This window comes from Perca flavescens, chromosome 5 (assembly GCF_004354835.1).
Source record: "Perca flavescens isolate YP-PL-M2 chromosome 5, PFLA_1.0, whole genome shotgun sequence".
Taxonomy (NCBI): Eukaryota; Metazoa; Chordata; class Actinopteri; order Perciformes; family Percidae; genus Perca; species Perca flavescens.
This window is the reverse complement of record NC_041335.1, coordinates 7,057,272-7,081,035: the sequence shown is the minus strand read 5'-3', so window position 1 is coordinate 7,081,035 and position 23,764 is coordinate 7,057,272. Positions and strand designations below refer to the sequence as shown.

At 42.3% G+C, this 23,764-nt stretch overlaps 1 protein-coding gene across 5 annotated transcripts in view; it reads left to right on the top strand.

Annotated features, from left to right (window-relative positions):
* Positions 1-23,764, top strand: part of unc5db (unc-5 netrin receptor Db) — a 358,970-nt gene that overhangs the window by 237,500 nt on the left and 97,706 nt on the right. For all 5 annotated transcript variants that reach the window (XM_028577296.1, XM_028577298.1, XM_028577295.1 and 2 more), the window contains 2 exons: positions 20,000-20,180; positions 20,943-21,110. In XM_028577296.1, the coding sequence (XP_028433097.1) occupies positions 20,000-20,180; positions 20,943-21,110 (349 nt within the window). The remainder of the gene's footprint in view (positions 1-19,999; positions 20,181-20,942; positions 21,111-23,764) is intronic.

Below are 23,764 nucleotides of genomic sequence, written 5' to 3'. Positions count from 1 at the left end.
TAAAAATAAATTGCATACAATTCAATTCAAATTCCAATTCATGAATTGAATGGAGGCCAATTCTGAAATTCTGAATTTTGCACAAGCCTGGTGTACGGCAGGACAGACAGGAGGAATGATTACAGTAAAACAAACTTGTTTCAATATGGGCACCTGCCTATTGTTTTTAGTTAGTTAGTTAGTTTTGATTGAAAACCTCTGGAGTCTGGTGGGGTTTGGCAATGGCGATTTTGGAGCTGGTTAAACAAAAAGGATCTTATTCTTTAACAAAAAGGTCCATCTCTGTATGGGTTCTTTCCATAATGTCGTCAGACATTAGCTACAGCTAATTCCATTACAAGTCTGAAAAAATGCCTAAAGTATCTATTTTCTTGTATGAACATTGACATCGAAATTTCCCTCTTTAAAAAATGCAAGTGATCTGAATACACTGCAGTTGTTGTGGCACCAGGGTGTAATTTCCAAGGGATAGACATGTCCCCCCCCTCACTATCCACAATAGTATTTTCGCCCCCCCAATCTTTCAGTTCTTTTTAGTTTGATTTACTCTCTAATGCCTACTAAACTCTAGAACAGTGTTTCTCAAACTTTTTTTAATAATGTACCCCTTTTGAATTGTTTCTTGAAATGTCACATTTTTGGTAGAAAAAAAAAGTCTACACAAAGAGGAACAATGTTCTGGAAAACACCCTTGTAACTATTAAACATTTTGTTAAATATCTCATGTACCCCCTGCAGTCCTCCAAAGTACCCCTAGGGGTACAAGTACCCCCATTTGAGAAACACTGGTCTAGAAGACTCTGAATTAGAAGTAGACTTTGAAAAGACTAAAGTCTGACACCATCTCATATCTAAAGACAATCTGTCATAATGTCACTGTTTTAGTCACAGACTATATTGTACTACCAAGACTCAAAACTTACGATAATATCAAACACATTTGATTTTGTTGAACGTCAACATGGGAAAAAGACTGGATTAAGACAGCTCAAAGTGCACCAAACGATTACGACAACAGGAGCGCGTCCCAACTCTAGCAAAACTCTCAGGATTTCACTCAGATATTGAAAATTTGTCTGCGACAGTGGAATCGCTTGAAAAGTCATTTGATGTCAGTTCAACATTAATTGTCTGCTTACTGTCCAGCTGCCAAAATTCACAAAAATATTTATTTATATATACATATAAAATCTTTTTTGGCCTGGCTACAACAGCGTAGTGGAGAAAACTTTTCCACTGCATGATTTTTTGGACAACAAAGGAGTCACCAGATTTGAGTCTTTAGAATTAAGGAACTACAGCTATCAGACATTTTTAGGCAGTGTCATGGAAAATGTTGTACTGAAAAGCAATATACGGCATTTAATTTGTGCAATTAAAGATACAGTGGGGGAAATAAGTATTTGACCCCTTGCTGATTTTGCAGGTTTGCCCACTTACAAAGAATGCAAAAATCTACAATTTTAATCATATGTACATTCTAACAGTGAAAGACAGAATCCCAAAGAAAATTCCAGAAAATCACATCATATGAATTCATTAAAATTGATAACCATCTGATGAGGAAAAACAAGTATTTGACCCCCTGGACAAACAGCAAGTATTCTGGCTCCTACAAGCCAGTTAGTCTTTCTTTAAGACACAGCCCCAATCCGAACCAATTATCTACATCAAATACACCAGCCTCACCTCGTTACCTGTATAAAAGACACCTGTCAACACCCAAACAACCAGCATCCAACATCACCACCATGGGCAAGACCAAAGAGCTTTTCACGGACATCAGGGACAAGATTGTTGATCTGCACAAGGCTGGGATGGGCTACAAGAGAATCGGAAAGCAACTTGAGAGAAAAGATCAACTGTCGGTGCAGTTATCAGGAAATGGAAGAAGCACCACACCACCGCCAACCTCCCTCGGTCTGGGCCTCCACACAAGATCTTGCCTCGTGGGGTGTCCCTGATCATGCGAACGGTGAGGAATCATCCCAAAACCACAAGGGGGGGAACTGATGAATCAACTGAAGGCAGCTGGGACCACAGTTACAAAAAAACGGTTGGTAACACACTACGCCGTCATGGATTGAAATCCTGCAGCGCACGCAAGGTCCCCCTGCTCAAGAAGAAACATGTACAGGCCCGCATGAAGTTCGCCATTCACCACCTGGACGACTCAGAAGAGGCGTGGAAGAAGGTGATGTGGTCAGATGAGACCAAAATAGAACTTTTTGGCCTCAACTCAACTCGTCGTGTTTGGAGGGCAAAGAACACCGAGTACAACCCAAAGAACACCATCCCCACCGTCAAGCATGGTGGTGGCAACATCATGCTTTGGGGGTGCTTTTCAGCCAAGGGGACGGGACAATTCCATCGTATTGAGGGGAGGATGGATGGGGGCCATGTATCGTGGAACTTTAATCTCAGAATTCTGAGATTAAAGTCAGAATTCTGAGATTAAAGTCAGAATTCTGAGAATAAAGTCAGAACTCAAGAATTCTGAGAATAAAGTCAGAATTCTGAGAATAAAGTCAGAATTCTGAGATTAAAGTCAGAATTCTGAGAATAAAGTCAGAATTCTGAGATTAAAGTCAGAATTCTGAGATTAAAGTCAGAATTCTGAGAATAAAGTCAGAACTCAAATATTTTTTTTCACCAGTGGCCCTAATCCTCTTCCGGAAAGATATCCCATAGGAAGAGAAAAGAAAAAATTGTTTAGCTTAACTCTTACTTTAATATTTTTGCAGCCTTAAATGTAAGCATTGTTGGCCTCAGGAAATCAGCACACTTAATAATAGTAGTAATTAAGGTAAAGTAATAAATAATAGTAAAGTAATTAATCACAAAACCTGCTCCCTAACAAACCCATTCCACTCTCTTTGTGAGCACCCCCTGCCAAGTATTGTATTTGAATTTTGCAAAACTCATCAACAAATTTTACACACTTTGTAGGATACCACAAAGCCTTTCCATGACAATAGATGTCACTGTAAATCACTGTAATCACTGGAAGACATCACAGCATAACTGACAGGTTTGTACTATGAGAGTTGTATGTTTTTTTTAGATCTATCTACCGATTTATGTTTTCCTCCGTGGGTGCTCACATGCGCACACCCTTAAAAAAAAAAAAAAAAGCAGTCAACAATGTTTGCATTTCAGAACCTTAGGAAATGGACAGCGGCCGACACGAACACACACGCCGTAAAGTAAGCTATCTTTCAACTCAGGACAGCACCACTTCTCACAGATAGGATTGGGGATGAGAAGTTTAATCAGCTTCGTGGGAAATTATAAATCAATGCCACCGACATGACCAATCACACTTAGTACCACCTGCAATGTTTAATATTAAATTAATGTAAAAATGAACTGGCAGTCTGGCACACATGCGTGCTCAGTATTTATTTTTTTCAAATTACAACATTCACTGAGCACCTATGAGGTCGGCAACTGTGAACGTTGTAATTTGGCATGCGGATGAGAGAGTGCTTCAGCATTTCAACCATGATTTCAACACATCAATAACTCTCTTGCACACATATTGCCAGCGTGCCATTGGTTAAGGTCCCATGGTGGCACACGTGCCTAAGGTTGCCGACCCCTGGTGTAGAGGATGAACAGGAGAAAGGACAACACACATCCTTGTGGGGAGCCAGTGGAGGAGCATACCTCATCAGACAGTGTTCTGTTCACTCTCACCCTTTGTGTTCTGTTAGTTAAAAAGTCCAAAATCCAGCCAACAATATTTTGACTTAGATCAAATTGTTCTAAAAGTCTCTCTGTTAAAATATGGGGTTGAATCGTATTAAATGCGGATGAAAAATCAATAAATAAAAGCCTGGCATGAGTTCCCCTTCCTTCTAGATGTTTAAGAAGCAAATTCATTAAAGTGACTGAGGCGTCATTGACTCCCCTGAGTGGCCTATAGAAACTGCATTGGATCCAAAACATGCTTGGTTTTCTTTAAAATTTTAGACCTCACCAGATTCTCAAAAATGTTCATAACAAGTGATGTAAGTGCAATGGGTCTAAAATCATTAAGAGTTTTGGGGCAGTTTATCTTGGAAACGGGAACAACAACAGCATCCTTCCAGCATTTAGGGATATGCTGAGTCTGTAAGGACTTATTAAAAATATAGTAAAAGACTGGACAAAGTTCTTTAACACAGGATTTGAGGAATTGACCACAGATGTTGTCAGGTCCGTAACTCTTATTTGTCCTTATGCAAAAAAAGGCCTTTTCAATGTCTTTTTGTTCAATATAAAAAGATTGCTGATTGTCTTTAAGTTTATGACTAGCTTCCTGTCTTTCTTTGCTAAAGTTAAAAGTATCAAACCAGGAATAAAAACAATTTAGAGCATTCGCAAGACTAGAATCTGAGTCAAAGCCGTCTAAGGTGACAGTACTACGGCTTTTTGGTTTACTAAGGCCTGCAATGGCTTTCAAACTTGACCAGGCGGAGCCAAGGTTATTTGAAGCCATCTTATTTTCCAATTTTAATTTATAATTATGTTTTGCTCACAAAATCTCTATTTTCAATTCCTTTGTGACTATTTGCAACCCAGAGGCTGCTCCATGTTTAAAAGCTAGTTTCTTGGCCTGTATGGCAGATTTAACAGACTTATTGACCCAAGGTTTATTATTTGGGTACATTTTGACCCGCTTACATGTTATTATCATGTCCCTGCAGAAGGCAGCATAAGAACATGTGACATCAGCAAGTTCATCCAAATCATCACCACATGATTCTAAAAACATATTCCAGTCAGTGCAGTCATAACAGTCCTGCAGGCACTGCGTGGACTGCTTGGTTGCGGTCATTCAAAAATGGAAACCACAGTTGAGCAATAGTGATGATGTCAACATAGTGGTCAAAAAGAACAGAGGAGACACTTTGTTTCTCTCACTGACTGTAGAGTCACTACTCGCTCCGAAGCTAATCGCCGTGACGAGCCTACTAGCTACGCGGCTCGCAAGCCCAAACAAGTGTGTGCGGCCGCAGTGTGTGTCTGTTTTGTTTACGGTCTGTGAAATTACGAATCCCACTATGGCCACGCCAAGACCCGCCCTTTAATCACTACTATTGGCCTGGCGTCCAAGGTAACGTAACCCCATTTGTTCAGGTCCTATCCCCTGACAAATCCGCTATCCTAACCACTCAAGGGGAAATGGCTTACTCCAACCAATCGAGCTGCTTTGTAGGGCGGGTCTTGGCGTGGCCATAGTGGGATTCGTAATTTTGCTTCCGGTCTAGTTACATCCGGAAAGAACGTTAATCCTTCTTTAACTGTCTATGCATTAATCGCGCGATAAAAAAATTGGCGGCGTTAAAATGGGTTTGCGTTAACGCCGTTAATAACGCGTTAAACTGACAGCCCTAGTTACATTATATTACACTAACATAGAGAACTTTCTTGTCATGACTCATTCATTAATTACTCAGCATCATTTCTATTTGAGAAAAGAAAAACTTCATCCGATGTTTAATGTGAATAAAATAGCCTTGAACCGCCTACTTACTACGTTCCTGTCACTACCCGACGTGACTGTGAGTCGAGCGCCTAACATACAGCAGGCAGTGGACCAAACCACTGTGAGGCAAGGGAGGGGGGACTAAAAAATGTTCTAAACTTAAAAAGCATTTTTAGGGGGTTGTATTTTTTTACTACTTACACAGATATTTTAAGTATACATCATTATGTTATTTACAATATACAGCATTGTTTTAATGATATTTCTAGGGGGGGGGGACAAACCTTCGATGGGGGGGTGTCCAGACCCCCCCGACCCCCCTGGGATTTACGCCCTTGAGCTGAATGATAAGACAGTGATGCCTCAAGCGCTCCCATCCCTCTCAGGGGAGGAAGTTAAAACACATTCATACACACACACACACACACACACACACACACACACACACACACACACACACACACACATACACACCTAAGGATAGGCTCTACTGCAGTATGGTCAGGCTGACATTGTTGTGTTCAGTTGGGTTCATGATTTAGGAAAGCATATGTTCCAGCAGTATCTTTGTTTAGATTGTGGGTTTAGCTAAACTAAACATCTCCAGCTTGAATTTAAATACACCTTCAGGAAGAGAGGAATTTCAGAGTTGGGATGGCACTACACAGAACTACACTGTGGTTAAACTGTATTACTAATCTTAATTTCCCTTTGTTTGAGATTTCATTAAATGCTTCTGTGTAAGTCATCAATGTCTCCTGAATCATCAACCAGGGGTGATTCTAGGATCCGACCTTTAGGGGGGACTCAGCCCCTAATGAGACACGGATACAGTGCCTTGCAAAAGTATTAAGAGACTCAGCCAAAGGCGGGAGTCTGGCACAACCACCACCGATATGGCCAACACTACGTTTCTGTTAACCCTTTCCTTGACTGGGTTATACTGCTGTACACATGGAACATACTACTAGTACTGCTGTACACAGGGAACATACTACTACTACTATTGCTGTACACAGGGAACATTCTACTACTGGGTTATAGGTGCATAGCATCGGCGACAGCCACATAGGATATTAAACCTTAAATTTCAAGCCCTTTGAACCTGTAATTGTTTGTCCTCTGTCACTAACAGACAAGTTCACAAACTCTAACTTGAAGCACTAAAATTGATTAAAAATTTTTTTTTTATTTATTATTATTATTATAATTTTTAGGGGGGCAGAAATTAAATTTAGAGAGGCTTGAAAAGGGTCTAAAATCGCTAATGTCATCAACCTCATTTTCATGCTTAGCAAATGCTGTAAGCATGGGAGTGTAAATTGCAACAAGCAAATCCTCAACATTTACAAACATACCTGTATTCTACAATACATCGTATCCAAAGAGCAGAGACTTTAATTTGCCTATGGTTAATAGAACGTAGGACCGTCTTTTTTGTAATTTAGTTTCAGTACTCCCGATCCAAAACCAATCCCCCACTTTTACTTCACAGATATCAGGGGGGTGTAAATGCAGAGCAGATTTTTTAACTTGGGCAGAAAGGAGTCCATGAGAACCCTGTATAATGAGTTTCTTTTGAGAGGTTACTCTGAAAGAAAGTGTGAAATGAACAGCCAAACGGAAAGCTAATTTCAATTTACCTGAATGAAAGCCTTTAATCCGAGATGAATCCCCTTGATCTACAGTAGCTCTGTAGACAGCTCGGGCCACGACACAAAAGGGAATCAACTAAATGCTTCTGCACTGGGATACAAGCTGTTCTCTGTTGAGCTTCACAAATACATTGAAATGCTACTCCAAAACAAGTAAAAATTTAATTCTGGGTACGTCCCATAGCACTTAAATTGACTCATTGAAGCCTCCACCTGTACTCCCTTCACCGGAGGAGAGAGGCTACGAGCAAATGTGCTTTAGAGGGATGAGACGTCCTTTCTTCAGAAGCATCACATGAATTTGTCAGCTATTTGGGCGGAGTTAGCAACTCCTTCAGCTGCTTCCAGGAAGCCTGCTCTCGTCTATCCTCGCCTATAGCTCCTTGATGATCCCCCCTCGATGCTTGGTCCTCGGGGCAGAAATAAGAGCTTTGAGATTGCCTTCACCGAGGAGGGACAGAGGAGTCGAGGAGCAATCAAATAAGGGTGATGAGATTCAGCCAAAGTCCCACCTCCTGCTTCCTCTGCACCTGTTTCTAGGTCAGTTTCTATGAAATCCCCCCCCCCGCTGCCCGCCCGCCCGCCCCGCCAGCCCAGAGGAGCTCCCTCAGTTTATTTTGTCAAGATAAGATAGTTCGTCTGGAATAGTAATGCAGTGCTTCATCTTATAGATTTGGGAAGCAAGGGGAGGTGGATCATTGTTTTTGTGTTTTCCCCATATCTTTTCTGATTTACCTCCGGAGCGGGAGAGCCAGCTGAGCCACAGATAACTCCCTCCAACTCTACCTTCTGCTTTCAGGCTTGCCGTTTATATGAACACACTGAGCCATGCTGAGTTCAAAGTGTCTGCGGGTATCTGTGTGTGTGGGCAATGAGCATGCCTTTCTTGATATGTGCTGTATGTGCGATTGGTTGTGGGGGGAATACATCTGGTGGATTAGCTTTGTGTGCTGCAGTGTCGCTTCTGATATGCTGCTCAGCGGGTCCCACTGGCATCCCCTGGTCCCCGGGGTAAGCCTGATGGAGACGTTAATCCATGTAATTGCATTGATGCAATTAAAAAGTTCTGCCGCCTGCACGTCGGCTCCGCTACAGGCAGCTGAGAGCTGCCCAAAGGGGAGGAGATCATGCAAAACTCTGACATCTAAGCATGACTCAGCAGTCAGATGTTTCTCCTTATAACACTGCGTCACCTCGACATCAAATGACCATTAGACCTAGGAGTGCTGCTATGAGGCACACAAGCACAGGGAAGAATGTGTCAGCTGGCAAGGTCATGATCAGCGCTCTCCTCATAAGTCTTGATGATTGCTGCTGTGTCACCCATTACATTGCTCTTCTGTCCTCTAATTGCCCCTCAACCGCCACATTTCTCATCATTTAATCATCAGCAAATGTCATCTGAATGAGCTGTTTGTATGTGCATGTGTGTGAACTTAAATAGAGGAGAGGACCTGGCCATTGTGCAGGGCTGGAGGAGGTGACCTTCAGAGGCAGTCCGGGTAATGAAATCACAAGGAGGAAGCCCTGATGTGGGGCCCCGCCTGGAAACCCTTCCGTCAAGGCTGACACTGATGACCACATCCTAATTGAAACAAATGTGCCAATTAGGCAGTTCATTTCTCACGTCCTCTTCCACACACTTGCCAGGCTAATTTGTATTTGTCCCTTCATTTTCTTTTCTCCTACCACCTCCTCCCCTTCCCCCCCCTCTCTCTCTCTCTCTCTCTCTTTGTGTATCTCTCTTTCTCCTTCCTTTTTCTCTGTAAATCTTTGTAAGGGTTGTAAGCGGCAGACTGACAGAAAATGTGCAGCATGGCCCGCTGTGACGGCCGGCTTGTGCCACACGTTAATTGCCTCTTTGAAGTCACACGTTTTCCAGGCTAAAATTGAAAGAAATACATAAAGAGTCAGAGGGTGGGGATGCCACCACTTCTATAACCATTCAGTGACTGACGACTTTAATCATGAGAAATTAGACTCTGCCCCTGTCTTCTGTCTCTCTATTTTCTTATCTATCAATGATGCAAAGCATTTACTAATGAAAATCCACACTAAGGGCTAGCTTTTAATTGTAGAGAAGAATCTGAAGAAAATGGGCTTTTCTTCAAGTAAAAGAAAAAATGGGGGCTTCATCTGATGTAATTGTACTGTACTCCGAAAAAGAACATTTTCTACTACTGCTAATAGTGGTACAATTTACTCAAATAGGTGAGAAAAAAATGACTGTGAGAAATGATTACTGTGTTATGATGTTCATTATCATTTTTATTTGTGTCAATATATACCTGCAATCCATCATCCCTCGGGTCTGTTTGTCATTTCTATTTACCCAGTGTTTGCATGCCCACAGGCACTTCCCATTTGCATCCAGCCTGAGTGTTGTTTATTATAATGGGTGCCTGTGTGCTTCCTATAAATCCATCAGCCCGGCCCATTCTGCCACACTTTCAATGTAATTTGCAAGCGCAGCGATGCAGCTCCTATACCAGGGTTGAAGCACTAAAGCGTCACTAAGTTTGTAATTTATAATTAGTTTTCCTCTCTGTAGCTGGTAATTGGTTATAGTGCTTCTTTTGACTGTCTAATGGCTTTAGTGTTGGTGGTTGTGCTGCCTAGCTGTGGTTATACATTAGGGTAGGACTTGTAGGGTGTAGTTGACCAGCGGTGTTACTGTATATTTTTAAGGGGAGTGAATCAAAATATGAGATCTGAGGTTAGATTTAAAGGTTTAATATGCCTGAAACAAACTAGTTTGTACAACGTGTTATCCATGTCTAAAGGCAAACATTTTTATACCTGTGTTGAATGGTAACACTCAAAGTTGGGGCAAAAAGGTCTGCCATCATAGCGTCCTCTCGACTGCACTGCACTGCCTCCCTGATCTCTCTCCAAGAGCTCTGTCTTTTGTGTGTATTTCTAGTCATGATGCCAAGAGGGATAACAACACTAAGTGGTGTTGTACTTAGTCTTACACACAGAAAGTGACAAAAATAGTTCCGTCAAGAATTACATTTTAACTTGATAGGGAAGTTAAAATCCTGCCTACTAGCATTATAGGGGGAGGTCGGGCATACAAATCCTCTGTACTTTAACTCGGCCATTTAAGTCGTACCAGACAGCATTTTAACCATCAGAAAGTTACAGGATGTGGTCTATAATAGAAGCAGCATTTTAACTAGTGCTGTCAAACGATTAAAATATTTAATCGTGATTAATCGCATTAATGTCATAGTTAACTCACGATTAATCGCAATTAATTGCACATTTTTATCTATTTTAAATGTCCCTTGACTTCTTTTTGTCCCATTATATTTTCTCATTTTAATGCTCTCATCAACATGGAAAAGTGGATTGGCTTGCTTTGTGCAAATTCTTTTTTTTTTAAATGGAAATGGAATGGAAATTGATTTATCTGAAACAGGGACAATGCACATATAAACATTAAACATGTTAAACAAGAGAATATGTCTTGGGCCAGGTTATAGCAACAATTGCTAATTTCCACCTGTAGTCCCTGGGCAGGTAAACAACAAGGTAAAACCAGGTAAAACAACATTGGCATATATATACACAGTGTTCAATTTCACACTAACATTCACACTCATAGACAGTTTCCCCCGACTCATTTCCTGGTTGTCCTTCTCCATAAACTCATGGAGAGGGGTAACTTTTCCTGCGCCAGGTTTCCCACCATGGTCAGAAAGAACAGGGGAGACTCTTTGGTTCTCTTACTATGACTCTAGAGTCACTACTTGCTCTGAAGCTAATCGCCGTGACGAGCCTACTAGCTACAAGTGTGTGCGGCTGCGGCGTGTGTCTGTTTTGTTTCCGGTCTGCGAAATACCCGCCCTTCAATCACTACTATTGGCCAGGCGTCCAAGGTAACGTTACCCCATTTGTTCAGGTCCTATCCCCTGACCAATCGGCTATCCTAACCTTAACCACTCGAGGTGAAATGCCTAACCGCAACCAATCGAGCTTCTTCGTAGGGCGGGTCTTGGCGTGGCCATAGTGGGATTCGTAATTTTGCTTCTGGTCTAGCTAGATCCGAAAGTTACAGAATGTGTTCTATAATAGGCATGGAAATTTAGCAGAACAATGCCAAAAAAGAATATCACTACCTACCTGTAGCTTACATTACACCAGCTTATTTGATGAGCTCTCATTAGAACTATATGTTGGTGTTAAGCCCGAGACACACAAAGCCGATTATTGGCCGTTGGACAGTCTGGCAAAGTCAGTGACTCGAGTGTTCGTTGTGTTCCGTGCCGTCGTCCGTCCGAGGGGCCGTCGGCCTTCATTTTGGCCGATTTGACATGTATAATCGGCGGGGCGGGCACTGCCGGCAGTCGGGCTCAAATGACCCATCTGATTGGTAGAGTGCTAACCCGGAAACAGGGAGCGGAATGAGCGTGACTAGAGTCTCTTAAAATCTGATGAAAATCTTTTGAACTGACCTTTGTTGATCTGAAATGAAGACAGATTCAGCAACTGCATGGCTTATTTCTCGTTTAAAATGTTTTCAGAAACACGTTTTGGTGAACTATTTTAGTACAATATGAGATCGTATTCTGAACAAGTCTGTCTTTGAATTTCCGGAGAAACCAGACCCATGTGACGTGTTCGTCCAATCAGCTGCCAGTTTTCATTTTTGGGCGACAATACAGATTAGCTTTGCTGCTGTTATGCAGACGTATTACGTCTCGTCGCTTTGGTGTGTTCCGAGACACTTTTTGGACCAACTCGGGGAGACTGATCAGTCCAACTTCCTTTTCTGCCGAGGGTCGGCCGTCTGGTCAGTGTGTCTGGGCCTTTAACATTGTTCAGTCTATTAAATTTGCAAAAACATTTTTGACTTTCTCAAATTTTACAAAAAAGTCAAATTTTATACTGAGCTGACAAAAAAGGGAAACAGTACAACAAGCAAATCTTCCACTTTAAGATACAAATATGTTTGTCTGAATGGGATTTGAATTACAGGAGTTTGCAGAAAAACTGCAGGTAATTGCAGAAGTCATTATCTCATTTGCTGTCAATGATGCATTCTAAATCCATCATTTGTGATTCCCTGACTTTGATAGTTTAAGTCTGAGTGCATTGGTATGCCAGCAAACTAAATGAGACCAGCTGTCAAATTAGCAGCACTGATACGGGTAGTGCATGTGTTAAAGAGACCGCCTTTGAAATTGGCGAATTTGATATAGGCAAACTGATATCAAAATTTTAAAAACAATTGAATCATTAAATAACTTCTACACAAGAACAAGACAGACACCTGACACCAGAATGTTATTTGGACAAACCAAGCAAATTTGCAATACTACATTTGTGTGAGTGAATGCTTTAAGAGCCTACAACGTCATGACTAGCTGACAAACCAATATTTCAGCGGTTTAGTACTCCATTCATAATTGTTATAATTGCCACTGTTCATCATACCAACTGCTATAATTATTATGAATCATATTTCGTTATCTGTGTCTCTGTGTCCCAACTGACAGCGGCAGATGGCCGCCCACTAAGAGCCTAGTTCTGCATGAGGTTTCTGCCTGTTTAAAGGAAGTTTTTCCTCACCACTGTTGCCAACTTATAGTGTGTTCTAGACCTACTCTATCTGTAAAGTGTCCTAAGATAACTTATGTTATGATTTGACTATAAATAACATTGAATTGAATTGATTTGAAATTATCTATCTTCATTTGCTTATTTGGGTCGCGAGGACAGTAGCTCCAGCAGGAGACCCCAAACTTCCCTTTTCTGAACCACATTAACCAGCTCTGACTGGGGGATCTCTACGCTAGACCAGTATAGAGATATAATTTCTCCACCTAATCCTGGGTCATTAACCTATTAACACCCACCCACCCGCCGGCGGATCTTCCCTACCTGTATGCTGTCCTAAACGCTCAATCCTCATCCATTCCTGGCTTATTTATATTCCTCTAGTCCGTAAGTGTCCACAGATCAAAAAGGATAACAAGGTGTTTTCAAAAGAATTAATCTAGTTTATGAATATTGTCCTGTAGATCCATCCATCCATCCATCTTCGTCCGCTTATCCGGTGTCGGGTCGCGGGGGGAGCAGCTCCAGCAGGGGACCCCAAACTTCCCTTTCCCCAGCAACATTAACCAGCTCCGACTGGGGGATCCCGAGGCGTTCCCAGGCCAGGTTGGAGATATAATCCCTCCACCTAGTCCTGGGTCTTCCCATACTCCCGCAGCACCTCCCACAGTATCTCCCGGGGGGACCCGGTCATACGCCTTTTCCAGATCCACAAAACACATGTAGACCGGTTGGGCATACTCCCAGGCTCCCTCCAGGATCCTTGCGAGAGTGAAGGGCTGGTCTGTTGTTCCACGACCAGGACGGAATCCGCATTGTTCCTCTTCAATCTGAGGTTCGACTATCGGCCGAACCCTCCTTTCCAGCACCTTGGAGTAGACTTTACCAGGGAGGCTAAGAAGTGTGATACCCCTGTAATTGGCACACACCCTCTTTTTAAAAAGGGGAACCACCACCCCGGTCTGCCACTCCTTTGGCACTGTCCCAGACTTCCACGCAATGTTGAAGAGGCGTGTCAACCAGGACAGCCCCTCCACACCCAGAGCCTTGAGCATTTCTGGACGGATCTCATCAATCCCAGGGGCTTTGCCACTGTGGAGTTGTTTGACTAAATCAGTGACTTCTACCTGGGAAATTGACAATGATCCCCTATCATCCTCCAGCTCTGCCTCTAACATAGAGGGCGTATTAGTCGGATTCAGGAGTTCCTCAAAGTGCTCCTTCCACTGCCCTATTACCTCCTCAGTTGAGGTCAACAGTGTCCCATCCTTACTGTACACAGCTTGGATGGTTCCCCGCTTCCCCCTCCTGAGGTGGCGAACAGTTTTCCAGAAGCACCTTGGTGCCAACCGAAAGTCCTTCTCCATGTCTTCTCCAAACTTCTCCCACACCCGCTGCTTTGCCTCTTTCACGGCAGAGGCTGCCGGAGTCCTCTGGGATAACATATCCCGGAAAGACTCCTTCTTCAGTCGGACGGCTTCCCTGACCACCGGTGTCCACCACGGTGTTCGTGGGCAGCTTCAGCAATGGAAATTTTGAACATTGTCCACTCGGGTTCAATGCCCCCAGCCTCCACAGGGATGCACGAAAAGCTCCGCCGGAGGTGTGAGTTGAAAGTCTGTCGGACAGGGGCCTCCTCCAGACGTTCCCAATTTACCCGCACTACCCATTTGGGCTTACCAGGTCTGTCCAGAGTCTTCCCCCACCCCCTGATCCAACTCACCACCAATTGGTGATCAGTTGACAGCTCCGCCCCTCTCTTCACCCGAGTGTCCAAAACATACGGCCTCAGATCAGATGAAACGATTATAAAATCGATCATTGACCGTTGGCCTAGGGTGCTCTGGTACCAAGTACACTTATGAGCATCCCTATGTTCGAACATGGTGTTTGTTATAGACAGTCCATGACTAGCACAGAAGTCCAACAACCAACAACCATTCTGGTTTAGATCAGGGAGGCCGTTCCTCCCAATCACGCCTCTCATGTGTCTCCATCATTGCCCACGTGCGCGTTGAAGTCCCCGAGCAGAACAATGGAGTCCCCCACTGGAGCCCCATGCAGGACTCCAGTCAAGGTCTCCAAGAAGGCCGATTACTCCAAACTCTTGTTTGGTGCATATGCACAAACAACAGTCATAGTTTTCCCCCCCACAACCCGCAGGCGTAGGGAGGTGACCCTTTCATCCACCGGGGTAAAGTCCAACGCAGCGGCGCTCAGACGGGGGCTTGTGAGTATGCCCACACCGGCCCAGCGCCTCACACCCTGGGCAACTCTGGAGAAGAAAAGAGTCCAACCCCTATCCAGGAGTATGGTTCCAGAACCGAGACTGTGCGTAGAGGTAAGCCCCACCAGATCTAACTGGTAGCGCTCCACCTCCCGCACCAGTTCCGGCTCCTTCGCCCACAGAGAGGTGACGTTCCACGTCCCCAGCGCCAGCGTCTGCTGCCTGGGTCTGGTCCGTCGAGGCCCCTGACCTTCACTGCCACCCGTGTAGCAGCGCACCCGACCCCAGCGGTTCCTCCCACAGGTGGTGGGCCCATGGGATGGAGAGGGAGTTGCCACGTTGCTTCTTCGGGCTGTGCCCGACCGGGCTCCGTGGCAAACCCGGCCACCAGGCGCTCGCTGACGAGCCCGCCATCTGGGCCCGGCTCCAGACGGGGGCCCCGGGCTTCCTCCGGGCAGGGTAATTTCACCTCTTCTACGTTGTTTCATAGGGTTTTTGAACCATTCTTTTCTGGCCCCTCACCTGAGACCACTTTGCCTTGGGAGACCCTACCAGGAGCACACAGCTCCAGACAACACAGCTCTCAGGTTCATAGGGACACACAAACCTCTCCACCACGATAAGGTGATGGTTCCAAGAGAGGATTGTCTTGTAGAATCCATGCTAATCTTCTGCTGTCTGCTAACTTCATTAGCCGATCTCGTTCTGTCTGAAATAATATATTTCTCCTTGCCCTGCATCGTGTTGCTGGGTATATTTGTTTTCCTCAGGTTGCTACCTACACAATAAAACTATCCCCACCTTTTTCTGTTTAGTTTTCACCCCGCTAGAGCCCCCGACATCCAGCAAGCGCTCCCACTGTGGAGCGTCAATATGCTGCGTCATCTTGTCATTGGCTATTTACACGACAATCATGGCAGTTGTAGCCAATCATATTCCCTTTCCAACGGTATATAGCATGATAGGAATATCTAATGGGAACCAGTCCAAATGAATGGGTAACAGACCTAAGCCCCGCCTCCCAGAGCCAGCATGCGCATACATGTGATTTATGAGGAAACATTTTTTTTTTAATTTTATTAAGTTTTTTTATTAATATAAAACAGTGTTGGAATGAATGTAAAAAGGTTTTGTAAGTCATTTTAAGTATTTAGTATGTTTTGTCTAATAGCATAGAAGTGAGTAAAAGCATTTAGCAAAATTTGGTCACTTGGAGAAGTTTTGGAGAGGTTTTGGCACACCAGTGACGCCTGTTATACCAAATACTGAAAACTTCTTGGCTCCCATTAGGTTAGGGTTAGAGTTCTGAAACTTTATATAGGTCTTCTTGACAAGGTCTAGAAGGTATGTGTTTTTTCCTGCATAGTGTGGCACAAAGTATGTTTTAGTTATTTCTTTTCAAAAATTACGTTTTTTTAGATGGGACCAAAATAACTATTTTGAACCATGTTTGAACTGCTGTAGTGTATGATGTGTTTTAATCACATGCTCATTAAGCACATGTCCATAAAGTAGAAGAAGTTAGGTTTCAAATGAAGCCTCATACATGCATTTTGGCCTTGCAGTTCTTCTGTTATAATATATATTCCTTTTGGGAACGAAAAAATCAGGCAAAAGAGGTGGATGTTAACAGGTTAAGCACCACACTTAAGTAATAATACTAAAGTATTCAATACTTATAGTATGTGTTATTTTGTTATTCAAGAAAGCAGTCAAAAGTTTGAATATCATATTGTTTATATTATGTCAAATGTTTAGCCAGGCTGTAGCCAAAGGAATTAACAAATATTAATTATATTAAAAATAACATAAACAAATACTGAAATAAAATGTACAATTATCACACTGTGCAAGTAAAATTAACATCCTCTCCAGCACAGTAACAATTAAAGCCCCAAAAAACACACTAGCTAGTAACATGTGTGATGTAGCTACAGGAAAGTTAGCAAGCTAGCAACAACATACAGATAAACTAGCAGCTTCACATCACAGGGTCAAACAGTTAACATTTAGGACTCACTGCAGACTCAAACAACTCAGGAATAGCTTAATCTGCTGCAACAATGGCTAAATAGAAAGAGTACAAATTTACATCATCTCTGACTTCTATGCAAAGAAACACGACGCGATCTCGGGGATTTCTTACGTAAATTACGTAATTAGTAACTAACGTAACAGTAACGAGTAACGATGCAGCACATAAAAAATCTATCGGAGTAAAAGTATTTCATTCATCGAAAATATGTACTCAAGTAAAAGTGGAAGTAGGAGAAAAAAATAATACTCAAGTAGAGTACAGATACAGCATTTTAGTACTTAAGTAGAGTAGTGAAGTAGTTCTACTTCGTTACTATACAGCTCATCACAGATCACTTGCACATTAATAGCGTGGATGTGTTTTCTGTTCACATAAGCACATTCATTATCAGATGGTGCCCTTATAGCAATGTGAGTGCAGTCAATGGCTCCGATTACATTTGGAAATCGGCTCATCGCTGCGAATTGCAGTTTAATATTGGCCTGCTCACCGACAGTGAAGGGAAATCTTTTGTAGCTGGGTGACATACGGATGATACCGTTCCATACAGCTGGCATGGCTCAGTAATGGTTGGGAAATGCCTGACCGGTCAGCCAGCTCTCTCTAGAAAGCCCCGTTGCAAGGAAGCCCAGCGTGGTGAGAACTTGCAAGGGGACAGGTAACGCGTGGTTCCTTACTGTCTCACGTTCTAAAGCCGGCCCAAGCTCAGCACAGAGTTCCAACAAGATAGCCCTTGGCAACCTGAATCAACTCATTAGCCAGTCATCATCGTGGGCCAGCAAATCAGTTTGGTCTCTGAATACACGCTCTCTCCTGAGTCTGCAATGTCTTCAAGCAGTGCCAGAGCAGCCATTGCGCATCAAGTATAGCAATATCTTTTACGTGTCCTTTTATAGGCTACACCTTTTTTCCCACACCTTGTTCACTTATTTACACATAATCCACAGATCAATTGAGCATCACACATGCCCCATGGATGAGCCCGAGTCAGGCTCACAGAGACAATTGCATTTTGTAGTTGCACATTGAGTATATATTTCATATGTGGTAAATAATCCGTGCTGCGTGCAATATTAACCATATACAGAGGGTGAAATGCATTTCCTGAGTGATTTTTTTTTTGTTCGTTTATCACCCTCAAGTTTAACAGTTGTTATTACAGTTAACAGTTAATAGAATTTCCCATTTGGGTTTTGGAATTCTGATATGAATCATCCACATCAATGATCAAACTTTTATTAGCGGTGGTAATTATGTTTTTGAATAGTCAACGTCATAGACAAATGACAGTAACTGTAGTGGAAACTTTATTTTGTAATGTTTGGTGATTTTCGGCACTTTTCAGTTAGAATTCGCCACGTTACAGAGAAAAGACTTTGCGGATGGCCTCACATTCTCACGACTTCTCAACAGTTTGCATGACGGCCCGCGCATTCTCACGTCAAGTAAATTTTTTATACATCACAAAGTGTCCGTGAAAACCAGTGTACGCAAGCTTTTCGTGTGTACGCAACGTTTATACCTGAAGCCCCAGATCCTACATTTCCCCTGATGCATCTTGTTAGCATCTTTAATTCGATCATCCCTACCTGACTAGCCTATATCCACGACGTTCCACTTCCAAGATTGCTCCGTTGCCGACGGAAATTCTGCTGGATTTCACTCATTTAGGCTGGATATCCGTTGCCTTGGGCTTCCTTTGTATTGGCATTTTAAACTACGGTTGATTTATGAGGACTATGGTTAACCTTTTCTCAGATCCCTGCAAGGATCTGCCTTTTCTGTTGCACAACTAAAACAACTTTGAACGCACAAATGTTCCACCAAAACAAGTTCCTGGTTGAAAGTTGATGATCGAGTGTGTCAGATGCAGCTGGGTATGGTACATAAAATTGTTTATGGAGATGTTCCCAAATATTTTAGAAATTATTTTAATAGAATAAATGAAGTTCACAGGTACTCCACTAGGGGTAGCTCAACAGATTTTTGTACCCCCAGATGTAACACTAATCTGGGCAAACAGTCTTTTCTTTATGCTGGAACTACCCTTTGAAACTGGATACCTGGTACACTCAAGACAGTAAGAAGCATAGACAGTTTTGAACAGGGTTTGAAAGTATGGCTTAGGTGCCAATCATAGTCATTACCTATTTTTATTGTTAATTTTTCTGTATAATATGGATGAATGTGTTTAATGTATGATAAATGATTGATGTGTGATCTGCTGCCACTCCCCCTGCTCTTATAGGGACCACAATGGAAATAAGTCTTTGGGCTTTGTGTCATCCCTGACTATTTATGTATTTTACTGTATGACACAGAGTACTGTTTCATATTTTTATATTTAAGTAGTCAAATCAAATCAAAATCCCAAGGCTATTTTGCAGAGGCGCCCAAGACGATTGTGATTGGTTTAAAGAAATGCCAATAAACCAAAGCACGTTTTTCTCCTATCCTGAATGCTGTATGGACTAGCCAGACCCTCCTCCGCAGCGCTGTGGAGGTAGGTCTGGCAATGGGACTACCTGATAGATATGACTACTACCTGACATACTGCCACTCATACTCCATGCCTCCAGTTTTTAGTGCAGGCTTTGTGTTAAAAAGATCCAAGATGAGATAACCAGAGATAACCCCAGTGACATCATCGGGGAAGTAGTCCCCATGAAGGACAGCAGTCAGACTGTTAGCCAAACTTAGTTGTAAGAGAAAGCAAAAATTAATAGCAAAATTACTACTTACTATTTTTGCCAACATTTTTACCTGTACGAGTTAACCTCCAACTAAGTGCTCTAGTTAATCTTGCTATACTTTTGGCTTTACACCCTGTCTCATTATCGTTTTCTTGTCCTGTCAAACTTTGTTTTGTTTTCTATCTCAATTTCAGTAATTACAATGAAACTAAAATCTTAGGGCCCAAGTTGTAATGAAAGAAATGATCTTTTAAATTTGATTAATGATTTAGAATGGATATTTGATGTTTTTTTTTTTTTTTTGCAAAGTGCATCATATCTCTGTCCTTTATTACCTCTCTTGTACAGATGGAATGGCTAAAAAATGAAGAGCTGCTGAGCTCCCTGACCGATGACAACATTGACACCCGTGCAGACCACAACCTCATCATCAACGAGGCGCGACTGTCTGACTCGGGCAACTACACCTGTCTGGCCAGCAACATTGTCGCTAAGAGACGCAGTGCCACAGCCACTGTAATAGTCTTTGGTACGCTGTCCTCTCAGCTGCTGTTATTTCCTGTTACAACACATCAGAGTGTACTGACACACTGCTTACATGGCGCTTCAGATCAATTTGTTTGGTTTCCTGCAATCCTACAGAAGTGATTAAGACACCCATCTCCACGTCTCCACTGAAGAGCGATATATTATTCAAAGACTCAATTTACTGCCTCTCATTTAAACTCAATGTGTACTTTATGAAAGGAAATAAGCCACTGTGTCTTAATCTCATTTAAAAGGAGTGTTGCTTATTAAGTATTTATTTGACGGAGGCCTTCCAGCAATGCAGGTTCTCCAGCTCGGATAGGGCTGTTAAACATTTAGTTTCCACACACGTAAGACAGAGAGATCATAGAGTAAACTGCTTCAGTCAGAGCGCTAAGTGGTCGACTGCAACCTGTCGACCAGTAAGATTCAATGTCGCCTTTAGAAATGGCAATTTCTTTTTATTGATGTTTTCTTTGCTTTCACACAGTTTCATGTCTTTATCTTAATCCAAGAGCAAGGAACATTGAAAAGGCAATTAGGAAAGAGGGAGCTGCATATCCACAACAATGAATGCACTGTGCTCAATCAGCTCAAGCCGTTTTGCATTGTTGCCTTGCATAGCCTTGGAGACTACATAATAGTTATTAACCCCAGCTCTTGTTAGAGTATTAACTATGCCAGAGTTCTGGAAAAGTAAAATGTGTTGTTGTGCACTCACTATACCTCTTCTTACTCTCTAAATTTGTTGAACTCCTTCCAGTGAACGGCGGCTGGTCCCTGTGGACAGAGTGGTCGCCCTGTAATGTGCCATGTGGACGGGGTGTCCAGAAGCGATCTCGAACCTGTACTAACCCGGCGCCTCTCAACGGTGGTGCTTTCTGCGAGGGCATGTCTGTACAGAAGATCACCTGCAACGCACTCTGCCCAAGTCAGTTCCATTTAAACTCTGAGTTTCTGCATAGAAATAATACGTACAACTTTATGGAGTTGTACAAATACAAAGTTACCTTTCTCTAGGTGCCATATGTTATCAATACTTGGTTTAGAATGATTAAGCTGGCATGTTAATAATCATGACAGGCTGCCAGACATGTAAATACAAGGGCTGCATGATATTGGAAAAAAAAACTGACATTGCAATAATATAATTTTTGGTGATATATATTGCAATATGAAAAGATATTTTTACCAGATGACTTGAATAGCTCTATTCAAAAAATTCATAATTTACAAATTTCCGGGTTGAATTAGTAGGGACTTCAGCTGCATAGAACTTATTTTTTTCTTCTTATGTGAACCATCCTTTCTTGAACTTTAATGCTATACAATTGGTTTGACCAAACACAAAAGCAACCACTGTAACATGATACCATTGTAGTCATATAATACTCTACTATCAATCCAAGCTAAAGTCAGTTATATTAATAATGCATGCATGTTGCTTCACATAAAATAAGAGGGCTTACTTATGTTGCTCCCCACCTGTTCCTCGCTCATTTTCAAGTTGTGGTCGACGACTAGGGGGGCCTGCTTTGGTTGTTTGATAAATTGATAAACATTGATTGGGATAGGTGGTTTGCTTGGCATGCAGAGCCTGCATGTCAAGCACTAGCAAAAAACTGTGTCCCAGAACCCTTAATCAGAGTAAATTAGTTGGACCATAGTTGGGAGACGCCTGGTTTCTTTAGGCTAACTCACCCCACTTTTTCAGACATATTTGCAGGAAGAAAAAAAAGGTCTTATATTCGGACCAATACTGTACTTATTTATGCTTTTAGCACAGTTGTTCTTTTCCTTTTTGTTTTCAGATCTATTGCCAGCTCTTTGTAAGGCACTTTGTACTATCACAGCATGTCACCCATATTAACATGTCATACATTATCCATTGCTGATATCCACAGTGACTGATGAGCTAATATCCCTACTTCTTTAGCATTACAGACAACCAATTATAAGGATTGCAGGGACAGAGCCATAGTGACCATATTGACCTGACAACATTCCTGTACCACTGTACTTATCATGTGAGAGAGAGACCTGCTGCATGGCAGAAATAAAAAGAACATGTAACTGATGATGCAAAATAAAGTGACTAGAAGTAGCAGCCGTGAGAGAGGGGATATGACTCAGTGTACTGTGTGATTTAGGGGAAAAAGGTGAGCTGAGGTAGCTCTTGATGAAATTATTTTTTTTACCTTACAAGAGCAACCAGAGAGGGATTTTCTTGTTCTGACTAGAAGGGTAATCACAGAGGTAAGGCTTATCTTGTAGTGTGAATGTTGGATACATTCAGGCCCATCAATAGACAATTCTGCAGACTAGAGTTGTGTCTACAACCCTTTTCTTAAAGACAGGGTTGCTATGAAGTCAAAAATAGTATTATTGGTCTGGTTACTCACAATAGTCAGTCACAATCAGTCCCTCCAGGATTTCGTGGCCTTTTTTTGAGATTGTTGCGGCCCAAAATGCGTGATTTTGCGGGAGCTTTTGTAAAAAAATTTGGGTTAAAAGTGCAATGTCTTTTGTATGTTTGTTGCAATGAAGTTGCGGGAGATAGTGAAAGTTTCAAAAAAAAGTTGCGATCTCTCACTCCCGCTTGGTCAGTGGCACTCAGAGTCACATTATACTGACGTAAAGTCTGGCACGTGGGAATGCTGGGATTGGTTGAAACTCCGGTTATTGGTCAAATTTGCGGAAAAGTTGCGGTGATTGGTCAAAATTGCGAGTTGCACCAAACTCATGGTGATTTCATGGTTGAATTCGCGTGAATTGGCGCGATTGCGACATCGCGAAATCCTGGAGAGAATGGGCGATACAAAGAATTGCTAGCAGCTCTGTGAAGCTGTATGCACAACAGAGCATTATGCTAACATGCAGCACATAATGTTTATCATGTCAACCATATCACCTACAGTATACATTTATATACTATATATATATATTTGCTAATGCATATTAGTTGTATATGAACGTAGTTTTAGGGCACATTTACTCTAGGAAACTGTTGTCCTTTAGCTCTTTTCAGATGGTAAACGACACTTCGGCTGCATACTAGCTTGGATCCGCAGGGTTTTACTGGCTCATTGTGTCAATAGACAGGCAGACTCCGCAAGGAAACACCAGGTGCTCAATGCATGGTAACCATGGGGCTAATCACAGGTCGGTTTATATCAAATAGTGGCAATACTAGTCTTTGCTAACCAGTTATTGTTCATAGGTAAAGTTAAATTAGCATAGTAATAACTCTAAAACTTAATTTAAGTTCAAACTATATGTAATGTTACCTGATACATCCAGTCTTTAGCCGAAGCCCTGCCATGCAAAAGTCCTACTGTTCTGATAGTCTGGATCAACGGAAGTACATTTCTAGGATAATTGCCTGACATTCAACATCCGGCACTTGAGCCACGCTCCGGATGTCCCGAACCTTCAGTTCTCTGTGTGCTTTTGTTCTCAAAATCCCTCGACTTCAGGAAACAACAACTAACTTTGAGCTAGCAAGCTACACACTGAAAATGGCAGGTTTTGAAGGATATTTGGATTGTGTAATATGGCAGGCGTGCTTGGTTCTTTCAAGGAATG